The sequence below is a fragment of the Balaenoptera acutorostrata genome, chromosome 10 (genome assembly GCF_949987535.1).
Source record: "Balaenoptera acutorostrata chromosome 10, mBalAcu1.1, whole genome shotgun sequence".
Lineage (NCBI taxonomy): Eukaryota > Metazoa > Chordata > Mammalia > Artiodactyla > Balaenopteridae > Balaenoptera > Balaenoptera acutorostrata.
The window spans coordinates 52,517,036-52,533,564 of record NC_080073.1 but is presented as its reverse complement, the minus strand read 5'-3'; the positions used below and the strand labels follow the sequence as shown (position 1 = coordinate 52,533,564).

At 43.8% G+C, this 16,529-nt stretch overlaps 1 protein-coding gene across 3 annotated transcripts in view; it reads right to left on the bottom strand.

Moving 5' to 3' along the window:
• GLB1 (galactosidase beta 1) overlaps nt 1-16,529 on the bottom strand; it is a 91,814-nt gene that overhangs the window by 65,155 nt on the left and 10,130 nt on the right. For all 3 annotated transcript variants that reach the window (XM_007191525.3, XM_007191524.3, XM_057554547.1), the window contains exons 2-5: nt 5,261-5,430; nt 2,997-3,147; nt 2,398-2,458; nt 1,048-1,142 (exon numbers count right to left, since the gene is read on the bottom strand). In XM_007191525.3, coding sequence (XP_007191587.2) covers nt 1,048-1,142; nt 2,398-2,458; nt 2,997-3,147; nt 5,261-5,430 — 477 coding nt within the window. The remainder of the gene's footprint in view (nt 1-1,047; nt 1,143-2,397; nt 2,459-2,996; nt 3,148-5,260; nt 5,431-16,529) is intronic.

Sequence of the window (16,529 nt, the reverse complement as noted above, 5' to 3'; positions counted from 1 at the left end):
CCTGGCCAGCCCAGCCCTCTCATATCTGAAGGGCATGGAAATGGCCAGGCTCCCTCCCCACAATGACCGTCCCTTGCAAACACTCCACAGTGCCGTTCACAAGAAGGAAATCTGGCCCACGCTCCCCTAGGGAGCGCCGCACGCACCCCCTTGCTGGTCTGGGATGCAGCCAGTTTTACATAACGTATTCTTTGCAATAAGAGCATCCTTGGTAAATGACCAACAGACATGGTTTTGTTTTACCTAAGTATTTTTGCAAACATCAAAAATCATCGCAGGTCAAGTGTACCGATTTTTCACTTGGAAAATTCATGCCACGTGATATACCTCACAATCTACCAGTCACTGCAAAGTGAAAAACACATGGAAGAAGGAAAGTGAGGGCAGGAAGTGGGAGAGAAAACACAGTGGCCCCAATTCACTGCATCCTCTTTCCACACCCATGGAAACTGACGGCCTAGGCAGTGCAGACACCAAAGTGGGTCAGTCCATGCTGCATCCCTGTGGCCAGAAGGACATGTGGCACAGGAGAGGAGCCAGGCTGCAACATCTGCCAGCTGCGTGACCTTGGCCAAGTCACTTAACCTCTTTGAAGATGGTGGTTGGAATAACTGAATAGCATTTGTAAGGCATCCAGCAGAGAGTCTCACACAGCAAGCATTCAAAAATGGTAATGCCTCCCCAAAATGCAATTTAAATCAAAGCACCATCTGTGGCATTGCCTCTTAAAGAAACAGACATATGAAGATAAACAGCAAGGACCTACTGTATAGCACAGGGAACTATATTCAATATCTTGTAATAACTTATAGTGGAAAAGAATCTGGAAAAGAATATATACACATATATATGTATATGACTGAATCACTTTGCTGTACACCTGAAACTAACACAACATGGCAAATCAACTATACTTCAATTTTTAAAATTAAAAAGAAAAAAAAAAAAAGAAATAGACATATGAGGCTCATGTCGGCTTCGTTCCCATATATAATGCGGATGGATGGAAACCTCCCCTGACCCGGCCAGGCTCCTCTCTGCGGTTACCTGCACTGTTATAATCGGCCCTCCATTCTGATAGAGGAGGGGCCTCATCTTGGGCAGAAGGACTCCCAACCACTTGTCCACAGCTGCAAGGTAATCTGGAAGACAACCAGGTTTAACACCATCACACGCCTTTTTCTACAAAGAGACACAACGCAGCCTATTACCCTGGGGCTGGCAGCAGAGATTGAACAGACTGGATTCAACAGCCACCTTCTGAAATGGGGGGCGCTACATGCACTAAAAGTCTGCTAAAAGTTGTCCTGCCGAGAGCTGTCTCCTCAGCGGAGCTCTGAGAGGACAAGGACCAGTATGCCTGGTATCTGTCCCTGCCATTAGGACAAAAAGCCTGCAGCGCAGGAGGCATCCACCGATGTTTGCTGAATGACTGAGTGATGTGTCCTCTCTGTCACAGTTGAGTTTTCTTAAAGTTAAGTTCTAATCAAGTCTACATTTACATTGTCAAATGGGGATAACAGAGTACATAGGTCATAAAGTTGCTGTAAGGATTAATTGAGATAAAACGTGGAAAAACACTAATATACTAAGAGCGTAAAATGTGAGGGTAGTACACTAAGAAGGAAATGCATATAGAACATAATATACTAGCCTTTTACACAGCAAATTTAATCAGTGTTAGCTGCTCTTATGACCAGCTTCATCACCAAGAGAAACTGAAGCCTTCAGAAGACAGAAATGCAGCTAAGAACTCTACTCAATTCTCTGTAATGACCTATATGGGAAAAGAATCTAAAAAAGAGTTGAGATATGTATATTTATAGCTGATTCACTTTGCTGTACAGCAGAAAGTAACACAACATTGTAAATCAACTATACTCCAATAAAAATTAAAAAAAAAAAAAGAATAGCAGCTAAATGGGACCTGCAGATTGATCAGGGTTTACAGCTAGACAAGAAAAAATACCTATCATTTACAGATAACTCTGTAAAAGTAGACAAAGGAACTGAAGACACCGCAGCCACTGAGAAATCCAGTGACACCACCGCAGAAACTACATCTGCCATTCTGATTAGCTGGGAGTCATCACCAGCCATGACGTATTCTAAGAACAGAGGCAGAGAAAGCATTAAAATCAGCCAGTCAACCGCAAACAGGGCCCAGTGCCAATTCAAAGAGTTACCAGGGTATCAGCGAGATCTGGTCAAGTTGTTCGAATAATCCTTCTTTCCTAAAACATTCAGTATCTGGAGGAGGGTGAGGAACACTCAAACTTCCGCTGAACTTTCAGAAGCATTCGCCCAGGAGTACCCCAGCCTTCGAAATACCTGACTCTTTTGATATAAATTATCTAAGCTTTCTTAAATTCTCTTATGACATCTGTAACAACTTACCTGGATCACAAGAACGGAGAACAATAGATTCTTTCTCTAGTAGCCAAGCAGGTAATCCTCCCTAGGAGAGGAAAAAAAAAAAAAAAAAAAGGAAGAAGAGGCCATGATAAGGTCTTAGGAGAGATAGAAATTACTATTAGCAGTGAGGGGAAAGAAGAAAAGTGTCACGGAGAAGGGGTATTTGAGCTGGGCTTTCTGGGTTGTAACTTTCAGGGCAATTAGAAATTGTAAACATAATAAAAATAAGATCACTCTGCATGAATGCAATGTTTTGAGAACCAAAGCCTTTTCTACAGATTACTCCACTTAACCTCACAACTACCCTGTGAGGCAGACAGAGGCCACACCATGAACTTCTTTTTACAGATGAGGAAACTGACTTCTGTACGTGACCACCAAGAGGAGGACCCATGCCTTCTGACCCCTCCCTGCTCCTCTCTGCCTGGGCACTGCCCAAGGTAAAAGACAACTGGGTTTGCTCAGTCACAGGCCCGTGTTACCTGGAATTAGAGACTTACCAACGCTGCTTTAATTCACTTTCCCCCAGATCCTTGCCTGTCCACACACCAGGCAGGCAGGGCAGGTCTAGCCGCACTCACCATGTCCCACTCCGCACAGATGTAAGGTCCAGGCCTCAGGATGACCAGCAGTCCCAGCTCATGTGCCAGCTGAATAAAATGCTCCACGTCATGGTCCCCAGTGAACTCGTACTGTCCTGGCTGGGGCTCATGGAAGTTCCAGGCCACGTACCTGCCAAGACACACACAGCCCCTTCCTGGAAATAGCTCAAAAATCCAGGTGTCCTACATGAATTTCTGAACAGTCTGCAGAACTATAAACCCGCAGGACACACAGACATCTTCCTAAGGCAGACTCGCAGAAAGGAAGCCTTCTTTTGAGTTTCCACAGCAGCTACCAAGAGAATCAAACTTGTGGGGATCACTTTTAAGTGTATGACCCTCAAAGAATGCCCATTCCTATTTAATGCTTGACTTAAAAAAAAATACAGAGTTCATGGACACAAATTACTACTGTGGAAAAATTACTTATGCCTATGTAAGGGCTTAGGAAAAATGAAAATATCTGTGCTAAAGTAATAAGAGGCATACTTATTTTTTGAAAAATATTTTTCAATAAAAATGGGAAAACCTCCAAGCCCTGCGTCCTCCTAACAAAAGATTTTGTCAGGAATAGCCCGAAGGAGGTAAAATAACAAAAATTCCGGGACTTCCCTGGTGGCGCAGTGGTTAAGAATCTGCCTGCCAATGCAGGGGACACGGGTTCAAGCCCTGGTCCGGGAAGATCCCACATGCCGCAGAGCAACTAAGCCCATGCGCCACAACTACTGAGCCTGTGCTCTAGAGCCTGCATGCCACAATTACTGAGCCCGTGTGCCACACTACTGAAGCCCGCGTGCCTAGAGCCCATGCTCCGCAACGAGAAGCCACTGCAATGAGAAGCACACGCACCACAATGAAGAGTAGCCCCTGCTCGCCACAACTAGAGAAAGCCCGCGTGCACCAATGAAGACCCAATGCAGCCAAAAATAAATAAATAAATTTATAAAAAATAAAATAAAATTCCAACCAGCTCCTCGGGCTGCCTGCAGCATGGGACACAAACTTATTTATTTATTTATTTATTTATTTATTTTTATTTTTTTAAATTAAATTTTTGGCTGCATTGGGTCTTTATTGCTGCGTGCGGGCTTCCTCTAGTTGCAGCAAGCGGGGGTTACTCTTCGTTGTGGTGTGTGGGCTTCTCCTTGAGGTGGCTTCTCTTGTTGCGGAGCATGGGCTCCAGGCGCGCAGGCTTCACTAGTTGTGGCTCGTGGGCTCTGGAGCACAGGCTCAGTAGTTGTGGCGCACGGGCTTAGTTGCTCTGCGGCATGTGGGATCTTCCCGGACCAGGGCTCGAACCTATATCCCCTGCATTGGCAGGTGGATTCTTAACCACTGAGCCACCAGGGAAGCCCTGGGACACAACTTTAAATATGAAGCCACCCACTGCCATCACAAAGATGTCTTTGATGACCCCTGGCTTGTGTTTTTTTCCCACAATCCCATGGTTCCAGGGTTCCCTGGAACAGTCTTGGTCCCCCAGAACTTAGTGTTGAAACTACAGACATGTCCCAGTGGCCCTAGAACCAGAATAACAAGTGGGATTCTTCCTATCTGTCCCAGGAATCTGCTGCTGGGTTTTCTCACCCTTTATCTTTCAAGAGTTATCAGCAATCCACATAGGCAATGCAAAAACCAAAGTGGCCAGCCACCCCAACTTCCTTCTCAATTAGTCACTTTACAACAGCAGAAGAGATAAGGAGAGATAGTTTTGGGGGTAAAATTCTGTAACCTTGGGCCACAGAATCACCCCAGCAGAACCACAAAGACAAACTAGGTTTCAGGAATCTACCCAACAAGGCATATCCCTCTAGGAGCTGAGGAGCTATGGTTGCCTACCAACACCCTTATCTTCAAATCTCAGAGGGACCTCTGTCCAAAAACATATGCCTGGGCAAATTTCAGTTTCGCCAGCTGCAAACAAGAAGGGTGACCTTGGAGAAATGGCATCATCCATGTAATGTGCCCTGCACACAGTAAACGCTCAACCATTGTTACTTCCCTTTGCCCTTTCAAGCTGATATCCATTTTATGATTTCTGGTGACAAAGTTCAAGGTTGGAAGAAGTACTTAATTGTCTAAAGAAGGGACACTCAAGCCCATGACTAGCCTCTCCCGGGACCCCAGACCATGCTATTCCCCGTTCTGAGCAATGAAACAGTTGCACCGAGAGATGCAGCTGGACCCTCCCTCCAGGTGTGGGTGTCCAGGCCCAGGTGAGAGCCCAGTGCCCTCCTACTTACGTCTGGATGGCATTCAGCCCAGCCATCTTCATCTTCAGCAGCCGGTCCTTCCAGTAGAAACGAGGCACGCGGAAATAGTGAATGCTTCCCGAGATGTAGCGGAAGGGCTGGCCATCCTTGAGGAAGCAGTTGTGGCCGTAATCGATCTCGAAAGTCCTCTGGGAGGCGTTCTACAGGGCAAGGACGGAACCACATGAGAACTTCCACCCTCCGCATTTCAGAAGCAGACACTTCAACAGTGGCAACTGACTCCCTACCCTTTTAGTTTGTGTACGTTCTTGATCCTGGGCTCTAAAGCAAACCACTGCTAAGTCAGGGCAAGGAGGAGCCACGTGCAGGATTCCAGAGGCCGGCACCAATGTGACAATCAGTGGGTGAGCTGCAGAAGTTACATGCCCAAAGAGAAAACCCTGCTGCAGGGGACTCTTCGCAAGGCGTGGCAAAGCTCAGTGTGCTGGGGCTGGAACACACACATACACACCCTGCCCCCCATGGCTGTGACCTGCCGGAGCTCTGGGTGTCCCTCAACAGGAATGTCGTTGTGCTGAAAGCAACAGATCAGAAGTCCGAAGCCCTGAAGCCGTATCCTAGGTGCTGCTCTGAGTGCCACAGTGACTGAGCATCCCTCTCTAACCCTGCATCTCTTCATCCATAAATATGCAGGATGCCAGACTAAATGAACTCTAAGGCAATATGTGAGACCCAATTTGTAGGTCATGAACTCAATTTGGTGATGATTGGCACTTTTTTTAATGAAAGTGAATAGAAATATCAGTGTATTGCACATAGTAAAGACAAGTGTTTTTTTAAAAATTTATTTTATTGAAGTATAGTTGATTTACAATGTTGTCTTAATTTCTGCTGTACAGCAAAGTGATTCAGTTATACACATATATACATTCTTTTTCATATTCTTTTCCATTATGGTTTATCACAGGATATTGAATAGAGTTCCCTGTGTTACACGGTAGGACCTTGTTGTTTATCCATTCTATATATAATAGTTTGCATCTGCTAATCTCAGACTCCCAATCCATCCCTCTCCCAAACCCCCTCCCCCTTGGCAACCACAGGTCTGTTCTCTATGAAAACAAGTGCCATTTTATGAAATTTTGTTATATATACATATATAGAGTTGCATACGGATGGATGTATGTCTCTGTGGGGTTGAGATGTAAGATGTATTTCTAGAAGTCAAATCAAAGTTTGAGAAACACAGTTTGGGGATCACTTCAGGAGCTGAAATGCTAGGGTTTGAAAGGGAAGACTTCTGGGACTTCCCTGGTGGTCCAGTGGTTAAGACTCTGTGCTTCCAGTGCAGGGGCTTGGGTTGGATCCCTGGTCGGGGAACTAAAATCCCACATGCCGTGCAGCGTGGCCAAAAAAAAGTTTTTAATTAAAAAAAAAAAAGAAAAAGAAAAGAAAGGGGAGACCTGAAAGGGGAGGCTGACTGTGAGGTAGAATAGAACACTGCCCCCTGGTGGATATAAAAAGGCAGCAATAGATCTCAGGTTCCAACAGGACAAGGGCTACAAGAGACCATTTAATTAGTGTCCTCCATTGTTGGTAAGATTCCTTGTGCATCTTTAGGCTTTTTTTTTTTTTAATCTTTTTTTCATAGCAGCATCACAGTCCATGAGAGCTTTGGGGGTTGCCCATGAAGCCATATCTGGAAACATCCATGAGAGCAAGGGTCCTAGATCACACTTGGCCTGAAATCCAAATATAAAGTATTGTGACTGTGGGAATTCCCTGGCGGTCCAGTGGTTAGGACTCCAAGCTTCCACTGCAGGGGGCCTGGGTTCAGTCCCTGGTCGGGGAACTAAAGATCTTGCATGCTGCCAGGAGACTGCTTAGGGGCAACTGGAAAGCTTTACTGTATGTGAGTTAATAAAGCTAACCAAAAATAAACAAATAATTTAAGAATCATTTTTCAAAAGGCCAGAGTGTCAATTTAATATTTCCAAACAACGCTTTAATTGCTACTCAAAAGCAAGAAACTCACATAATTTCTTATACCAGGTGCCCCAATGGATGACTTTGAAAACATCGCACAGCATGTATATGGTTAAATGTCAAATAAGGGTTTCCCACAAGTTCTTTGAGTTCAAAGGTGGCCCATATGTTGGGAAAATTGTTTGTACAGGCAGAAAGGGAGTGAGCAACTTCGGGCAGAACTGGGAAAAGGAAAGGGCTGTTTGGAGTTCGCTTGTCTAAGGGAAGGGATTTGGAGAAGCAGGAGATGAGGTTGGAGAGAAACGATCTGGGCAGATGGTGGAATATGGCCTTTGTCCCACAGAGCAGAGCACCCCTGCATTCAAACAATCTCAAAATCCAGCCCAAACATCAACCTAACAAGCACTTGCAAATATTACAAACACCTACTATGTGCTGGGTAATAACAGAGGGGAACCACACAGATGCAGCCACGGACCACATGAAGCTTCTGTCTAGCGAGGAAGAAACCCAAGAGTCGACATAGTGAGGCCTACATAGTAAAATGAGGATAAAACCACCAGGTTGTACACCTTCAACGTACACAGCATTATCCATCAATTATATCTGAGTAAAGCTGGGGGGATGGGGGGACAGGATTAGAGCAGAAAGCTGCAGCAGTAATAAATGGCATGTAACCCAGGCCTGGGGGACAAGTTTCCCAGAGGAAGGAACACCCCAAACTGTGGTTCTCAACCTTGGCCACACATCAGAATCACCTGCGCAGGCTTTTTTTTTTTTTTTTAATTTATTTATAGCTGTGTTGGGTCTTCGTTGTGGCTCACGGGCTTAGTTGCTCCGCGGCATGCGGGATCTTCCCGGACCAGGGCTTGAACCCGTGTCCCCTGCATTGGCAGGCAGATTCTCTGCCACTGCGCCACCTGGGAAGCCCCTGCGAAGGCTTTTAAAAATAGCAAAGTCAAGCCTCATTGCCCAGACATTCAGATGTTAATTGATCTGTGGGTGGAGCCCAGGCATTGGTATTTCTTAAAACTGCCCAGAGGGTGTAATGTACAGCCAGGGTTAAGAATAATCGGTCTGGGCTTCCCTGGTGGCGCAGTGGTTGAGAATCTGCCTGCTAATGCAGGGGACACGGGTTCGAGCCCTGGTCTGGGAAGATCCCACATGCCACGGAGCAGCTGGGCCCGTGAGCCACAATTGCTGAGCCTGCGCGTCTGGAGCCTGTGCCCCGCGACGGGAGGGGCCGCGATAGAGAAAGGCCCGCGCACCGCGATGAAGAGCGGTCCCCGCACCGCGATGAAGAGTGGCCCCCGCTTGCCGCAACTGGAGAAAGCCCTCGCACGAACCGAAGACCCAACACAGCCAAAAATAAATAAATAAATAAATAAATAAGAAAATCCTTAAAAAAAAAAAAAAAAGAATAATCGGTCTAAGCTGAGCCCCAGGATGAGGAAGAGTTAGCGAAGGGGATGGGCGACACAGGCAGAGGAAACTGTGAGCCCTGGTGGAGGGGGCACAGGATGCAGGGAAGGAGCAATGGAACCTCAACACAGATAAAGCATGGTGGCAGCCGAAACAGGGGAGACAGGCAGGGGCCAGACTGAATGAGCCCTGAAGTCCATGTTCAAGGGCCTGGACTTTATGCCAAGAGCTATAGAGAGCAACTTAAACAGAAGAATGATAGGATCAGACATGTTTTCAAATATTTGGCACTGTGGTCTTTTCCTGAAATGGCAATAAAGAAAGCAGAGTCATGGACGATGCTGGGTGGCAGCAAGGTGGGCAGCGGGCAGGAGATGGAACCCACAGGACCAGGGGGCGGGGGGTGGGGGGAGGGGTTGGTTAGATGCAGGATGAACACGGGGACTAACCTGAAGAGGCTCCCATTGGCCTCAGGTAGAAAAATTTGAGCATTGTTTTTTTTAAAGAGAGAGAAACCTAAAAGACATATGACCTGGGGGCGGGGGTGGGGGAAGGCTGCAAGGCTATTAACACCTGAGTTCATAATGATACACAGAGGGGAAAAAAGAATTAATCAGTCACCTTTGGAGTCGCCCATGCTCTAAAAGGTTCTTTCCCTTTCACATGAAAACTGTATTTTGGGGTAACCGAAAAGCTGACAATGGAAAACCCTTCACAGAATTCCAGCTAATAAATGCAGATGGAATAACAGAATCTGAAAAACACCCTTTTCTGAACACTTAGTGAAATAATGGATTTAAGCTATAATCATCAATGGATGCTAAAACCATCAGCAAGGTTGATGGAATTTTATAAAGAAGGGATCAGGCAGATTCCCCGTGATCCCTGCTCAGCGTCAACCTCATAAAAATGGAGCAAGCAGACGTCACTCCCATGTTTTGATTCAGGAGGAAGGACACAGCCTCTCCTCCAAGCAGTGCTCATTGTGTAACTTAAATCTCTGCTGAACCCAAATCTAACTACAACACAAGGAAGCAATAAGCCAAGCCTGAAATGGGGGACATTCTAGAAGTCCAGTGATGGAGTTTCTCTGAAAAGCTGATGGTATTAAAACAAAACAGAGTATTGTTAGAAAATAACAATGCTTGGGAAGGAATATGAGGGAACTTTCTGGGGGCAAGGGTAATGTTCTAGGGCTGAATCAGGGTTTTGGATTACCAGATATATGCATTTGCCAAAACTCATCAAACGGTGCACTTAAGATTTGTGCATTTCATTGTATGTAAAGTTAACCTTAAGAGGGAAAAAAAGGCATATAAACAAATATTGACCTCTAATTAATGATTTATATGCTGATGTATTTGAGGGGAAGTACACTGATGTCTGCAACTCACTCTGAAACGCATCCCAAAAATAAGATGGATTGATGGATGGAAGGATGGATTAATAGTAATTAATTGTTAATGGTAGAATTTGAAAGGTGAGTATAAAATGTTTTCAACTCTCAATTTTTATGTGTGAAAATTTTTCCTAGTAAAATGTTGACACAAATTAAAAAGTCAGGGGCAGGGAGAATTGGAGAAAGGTGGTCAAAAGGCACAAACTTCCAGGGACTTCCCTGATGGTCTAGTGGTTAAGGCTCTGCGCTCCCACTGCAGGGGGTGCAGGTTCAATCCCTGATGGGGGCACTAAGATACCACATGCTGCGTGAGGAGGGTCCTTGTGTCATCCAGAAGTCCCCTGAGGGCTGTGCTCTGTGGGCAGGGGATGACAGAAGATGCTCCCTCGTGTCTTCGAGGGTGATGAGATCCTGGCATAACCAAAGAGGTACCACTTAACCGCCAGATGCAGATGGACATAATCACCACCACAACCAGCTAGGCCAGAGTGGCAGCTGGGGCGTGTTGACAGAGGTGACCTCAGGCAAGGGCTCAGAAACCACAGCATTCCTAGAGGGTGAGATGGTTGGCCAACCAGTGAGGGTGCTGCTTGATGTGTCTCGCAAGAAAAAAATCAATCACTCGTGAGCAAAAGGCTGAGGTCAGCCCCTGCAGTGGAAAATCATGACTCCTTCATCTGGTTCCCAGCTCTGAGGCGGTTCTACAACAAACAGCCAACTGATGGAAGGAAGGATTGGATGGATCCCCTTGAGGAAGGGCCCTGTGATGCCACCCTAAGTACACACAATAAATATTCCTTCCCCAACGGGACTTAGGACACCTGTGTCCTAAGGAAAGCGCACCCCCAGACCTCGTGAGGACTGTTGGATGCAGTCTGGGCTGGTATGTATACCAGGGCTCCTGAATGCCACCATCCCCACCTTGTTGCCACGGGAAAGGGCCCACGTCCTTCTCACTAGTCAGAGGACCTACCCTATGGCGATGTCCCTGTTTCTGAGTGCAAACTGGGATGGTTTTACTTAACAGCCCCCAGAAGCCTCCCCATGAGTAACAGCCACTGTGGAGGGAAAGGCCAAACAGATGTCCTGGAGCTGTCCACTGCCCACCTCCACCCAAGATACATCTGAACAAGCCCACAGTTCCTCCTGGAATTGCAGATACTGGTGCCTCCACCACAAAGACTCAGTGGACATCCTCATCACATCCCCATTCAGATCACCGGTGAGCCCCTGCCAAAAACAGATCGTGCAGGATGATGGTGGACCACTTGTTTAACCAAGTGGTAGCCCCAGTGGCAGCTGTGGGACAGTCAACACAGCCTCTGGCATTTGCTCTGTGGCTAATCTTTTCAAAACCATCAATAAAAAGGGTCAAAAGCAGTTGGTTTGTAAGTGGTCAGGACAGCAGGACACATTCTTTGTCCTGCTCCAGGGACCTGGTAACTGCCCCGCTCTCTCCCATGAGACACCTCGACTGTCAGGACACTCCCTGAGCTGTCACACTGGTCTGATATACAAACAACAGCATGTTATTTGGACCTGGGGAGCGGTGACAAGTCTCTGAAACGGAAGCTTAGAAAAGCAGCAGAGGGGATGATAACAGAAGATGCAGAAGCAGCATCACCTAAGAGACAGCCTCTAACTGGTGACTGTGATGGCCAAGGTAAACAGGGAAAATCCACTTCATGGCTCCAAAGTGACCCCTTTCAAGGTTGAAGGACCCGAGAGGACCCAGCCTAGAAGAGCCAGCTTCCTTAATCTCTGAGCTGTGGCACCACTCATGGAAGTAGGGCCATCGAGAAACGTGGGGGGAGGAGAAAAGAGGGAAAGCTGCCTTCAGAGTTTATTCCCCCAAATACATATAATGGAAAATTTGTCCTGTGTGCAAATTCCACCCCCTTTTTTCTGGCTGCACTGGGTCTTCGTTGCTGCACGCGGGCTTTCTCCAGTTGTGGCGAGCGGGGGCTACTCTTCATTGCAGCGTGCGGGCTTCTCATTGCGGTGGCTTCTCTTGTGGGATCTTCCCCAACCAGGGATGGAACCCATGTCCTCTGCATTGGCAGGCGGATTCTTAACTACTGGACACCTACTCCCCCAACCCCTTTTTAATTAATTCGCATTGGAACCAAATACTGAAGAGCCACAGTTTTATTTCACACGTGCTCGGGTGTGTTAGCATCAATATTTACAGTGCATGAGGTCACAGAACTTACAGAATAAAAAGCAATTCCAAACAAGTCAAAGCCCACAGCTTTCCAAGCCGTGCCCCCACCCCCAACCAATGTATTGTACATAATGCATATAACACTGGAGAAAAAAGACCACAGTACAAATGAAATAACCCCAGAGCAAATACATACCAGGTAACTAATGCTGTCCAATACAACATTTTTAAAGTTAATGATACTATTTAGATTATTTCAGTGGTGAATAAGTCTTTCTTTAAAAAAAATTCAATGTAACATTGGTATTTACATCACCAGGTAATGTGAACATGCCTCAAGTTGCCTAATCCTCAGGACTAAAAATAATTATATTTGCATTATTTGTGCACATTCCTCAACCTGAATAAAGAAATAAAAGGAGCTCAGTGCTATCACAGGTTATGTGTCATGCCGATTACGTGAAGATGCTAACGTCTTCAAGTCTCTCATAATAACTCAGGTAAGCACCTATTCCATGGATCTCCATCCCCAGCACCCTACATACCTTCTCAACTCATCCCAGAGGCCCAAGAGCCTGGAGAATTCCTGACATGAGCTGCTCAGCTCCAGCGTGACAGAGACCCAACCATCCCAGGCTGCTAGCACCCTAGTGTTGAGGGAAAAGGGATTAAGAGAAGGGGAGAAGACAGGGGTGGAGGGATGTTTACACACATGGGCTTCCCAGATCCCTCAGTTCACAGAACAAAGAGAAAGAGAAGGAATATTGCAGACAACTATAAAACACACATTGATAATGCCAGAGCTAGAGGCTTTCAAACATCAAATGTCATGGAAGCACCATTACATCAGACAGGCTGTAGAAGAAAAACCACCACAGGGAATGAATGGTGATAATCAATATGGATCTGGAGGAATTTGTGAATGATCTGCTATGGCTTATAGATTTATTAATTTTATTTACTTATGCCTGTCTTGTTCCAAGAAGATTTTTGTTCAGCATTCCAAAAGACTGTGGATAGAGTACAACTTTCAATGGAAGAGGAAGGGGAAATGGCAGAATGGAGGAGAAATGAGCACAGTTGAGGATCAGTTCCCTATCCTCCAGGACTCACAGACATTTACAGATTTAATTCTGCTCCCTCATCTCAGAGAAAAGGTAAATACACAGTTTAAAAAAAATAAATTTACAAATATAAAATAATTCTTAAAAGTGAAAAACAGACCTAACTGTCCATAGAGGAAAGAATCATTTCAAGTGAATTTGAAATAGTATTTTGACTATATTTAGACTAAGGATAAAAATACATCTTGAACTGCATTAAAACAAATAAACCTGCATCCGGTAGATTTCATCCTATTAATAATATTTCATTACTATTCTGAATCTATAAAATACATAACAGGATAAATAAGTAATTACATCGGGTTGTTAGGAACCAAAAATTTCAGTATAAAATAGAAACAAACATAAAATCAAAGAAAGTTAAGTAAAAGCCCTGCAATCAGGAAATCTCTACCGTCCACTCAATTTTGCTATGAACCTAAAACTGCTCCAAAAAATAATGTAACTTAAAATTTTTTCTCTTTCTAAAAAAATATTTATTTCCCCGCAATAGCCACAGAAACAGCTAAGAAATGACACTAGCCAGTAGCACTTAGCTCCTCTAGCACTTAAATTATGGTGTCTAAATATTTCCCACAAAAAGGAACCAGGGCTCCTTAAGAAATTACTTAATCCAAGTCTGGGGCAGAATATATACAAAATAAGCCTAAAACAATCAACAACTATTAGGGCCACACAAAATGACGTAGAAGCCAATTTGAAGGAGTTCCAACTGGCTCAAAATGGGATATTTTGAGCATTAAAAGATTTATCATTTCGTTAGATTGAAACACGTCAGATATGCAAAAACAGCCAAATTCATAATACTCCTTCCCACCTAAAAGAAAAGCTTATTGGTCATCCCTGAAGTTTGCTGGGGTATCAACTCATTATTCTGAAAACTGATGAATAAAGAGGAAGAATCCAGCATCCATCTTGCCTTTGCTACAGACTTTTTCAGAATAACCAAACAATTGATGAAGAGAATTCTTTGTAGAAGAACCACAGCTAGTAAATGCAGAAGAAATGAGATTAAAAATCATCGTTTTGGGGGCTGAAAGCAGAATTACACTTCTTTTTCTTTTTTCGCCACACCGTGTGGCTTGTGGGATCTTAGTTCCCCAAGCAGGGATTGAACCCAGGCCCTTGGCAGCAAGAGTGCAGAGTCTTAACCACTGGACCGCCAGTGAATTCCCATGATTATACTTCTAAGTGCCACAAAAACTCCTTCAAAATTCAGAACTGAGGTAAAAGAAGTTTCCATTGTCTCTTGAATAGATAAAAGCCAACTAATTACTCCCAGAAAGTCTATTTAGTACTCTGGCCTACTAAATTCTGTATTAAATGTATCAAACTTTAAAAAAATCACCATTTTACAATCCCTGCTGGACTAATGACTTTAGGCAACAATCATCAACGACTGCTGAAACATTAGATGAAAAGATGATGTGGAACTTTCTAGTGGAGGAGCCAAGCTGACAACACCTGGTCAATCTCAGCATCACTGAAGGCAATGAAGTCTTCCTACCAAAAAAGGAGAAAAGTTGAACATGAATCTCTCTAGCTTCTAGCTCTAACTTTAATAGATGTCCTCCTCTACCAGTTTACAGAAAATATGAAGGATAGTACATGTCAAACACCACCACAAATCCAAAATGTAGGAAATACCAAGACATAATATCCAGATAACTTGAACAAATAACTGGCACAAAATAAGAAGAGAGGGTATCTTATAGACTTAGAGAGACTTAAGAAATATATCACATGCAATATATGGACCTTGTTTTTAGATCCTGATTCAAACAAAAGAACTGTGAAGTGACACAATTCCTCAAGAAATCAAAGAAAAAAACTAAACCTAAAGCTAGCAGAAGGGAGGAAGTAATGAAAATTAGAGCAGGGATTAAGTGAAATAGAGAATAGAAAAAAAATCAATGAGAGTAAGAGTTCATTTTTTGAAAAGATCAACAAAACTGATAAATCTTTAGCTAGATTAACTAAGAAAAAAAGAGAGAAGACTCAAAATCAGAAATGAAAGAGAAGATATTACAACTGATGGCACACACAAAAAAAAAGGATTATGAGACTACTATGAACAATTGTATACCTATAAATTGTGAAACCTAAAGAAACAGATAAATGTCTAGAAACATACAACCTACCAAGACTGAATCATGAAGAAATAGAAAATTTCAACAGACCAATAACTAGTAAGAAGATTGAATCAGTAATTGAAAATCTCAAAGAAAAACAAAGGACCAGATGGCTTTAGCTAGAGAATTCTACCAAACATTTAAAGAAGAACTAACACCAATCCTCCTGAAACTCTTCCAAAAAATTAGAGGAGGGAACACTTCTAAGCTCATCCTATGAGAACAACATAACCCTAACACCAACGCCAGACAGGACATAACAAAAAAAGAAAACTGCAAGCCAATATCAATATTCCTGATTAATACTGATGCAGAAATCCTCAACAAATATCAGCAAACTAAATTCAACAACTTTTTTTTTTTTTTTTTGGCCACGCTGCATGGCTTGTGGGATCTTAGTTCCTTGACAAGGGATGGAACCCACGCCCTTGGCAGTAAAGGCACTGAGTCCTAACCACTAGACCACCAGGGAATTCCCTCAACAACTCTTTAAGAGGATTATACACCATGACCAAGTGAGATTCGGAGTGCAAGAATGATTCAACGTATGAAAATCAATCAATGGAATGCACATTAACAGAATGAAGGACAAAAACATGATCATTTCAATTGAGGCAGAAATTTATTTGGTAAGATTCCACAACTTTTTATGATAAAACACTTAACAAACTATGAATAGAAGAAAATTACCTCAACACAATGAAGGCCATATATGAAAACCAACAGTTAACATCATACTCAATGTGAAAGACTGCAAGCTTTTCTTCCATGATCAGGAACAAGGCAAGGATGCTCGCTCTCACCACTTCTATTCAACATACTATTGGAAGTCCTAGCCAGAGCAACAAGCAAGAAAAAGAAACAAAAGACATTCAATTTGAAAGGAAGAAGTAAAATTATCTCTATTCACAGATGACATGATCTTATATGTAGAACACCCTAAAGATATCACACGCACACACACACACACACACACACACACATGCAAAATTGTTAGAACTAATAAATGAATTCAACAAAGTTTCAGGATACAAAATCAACATACAAAAATCAGTTGCATTTCTATACACTG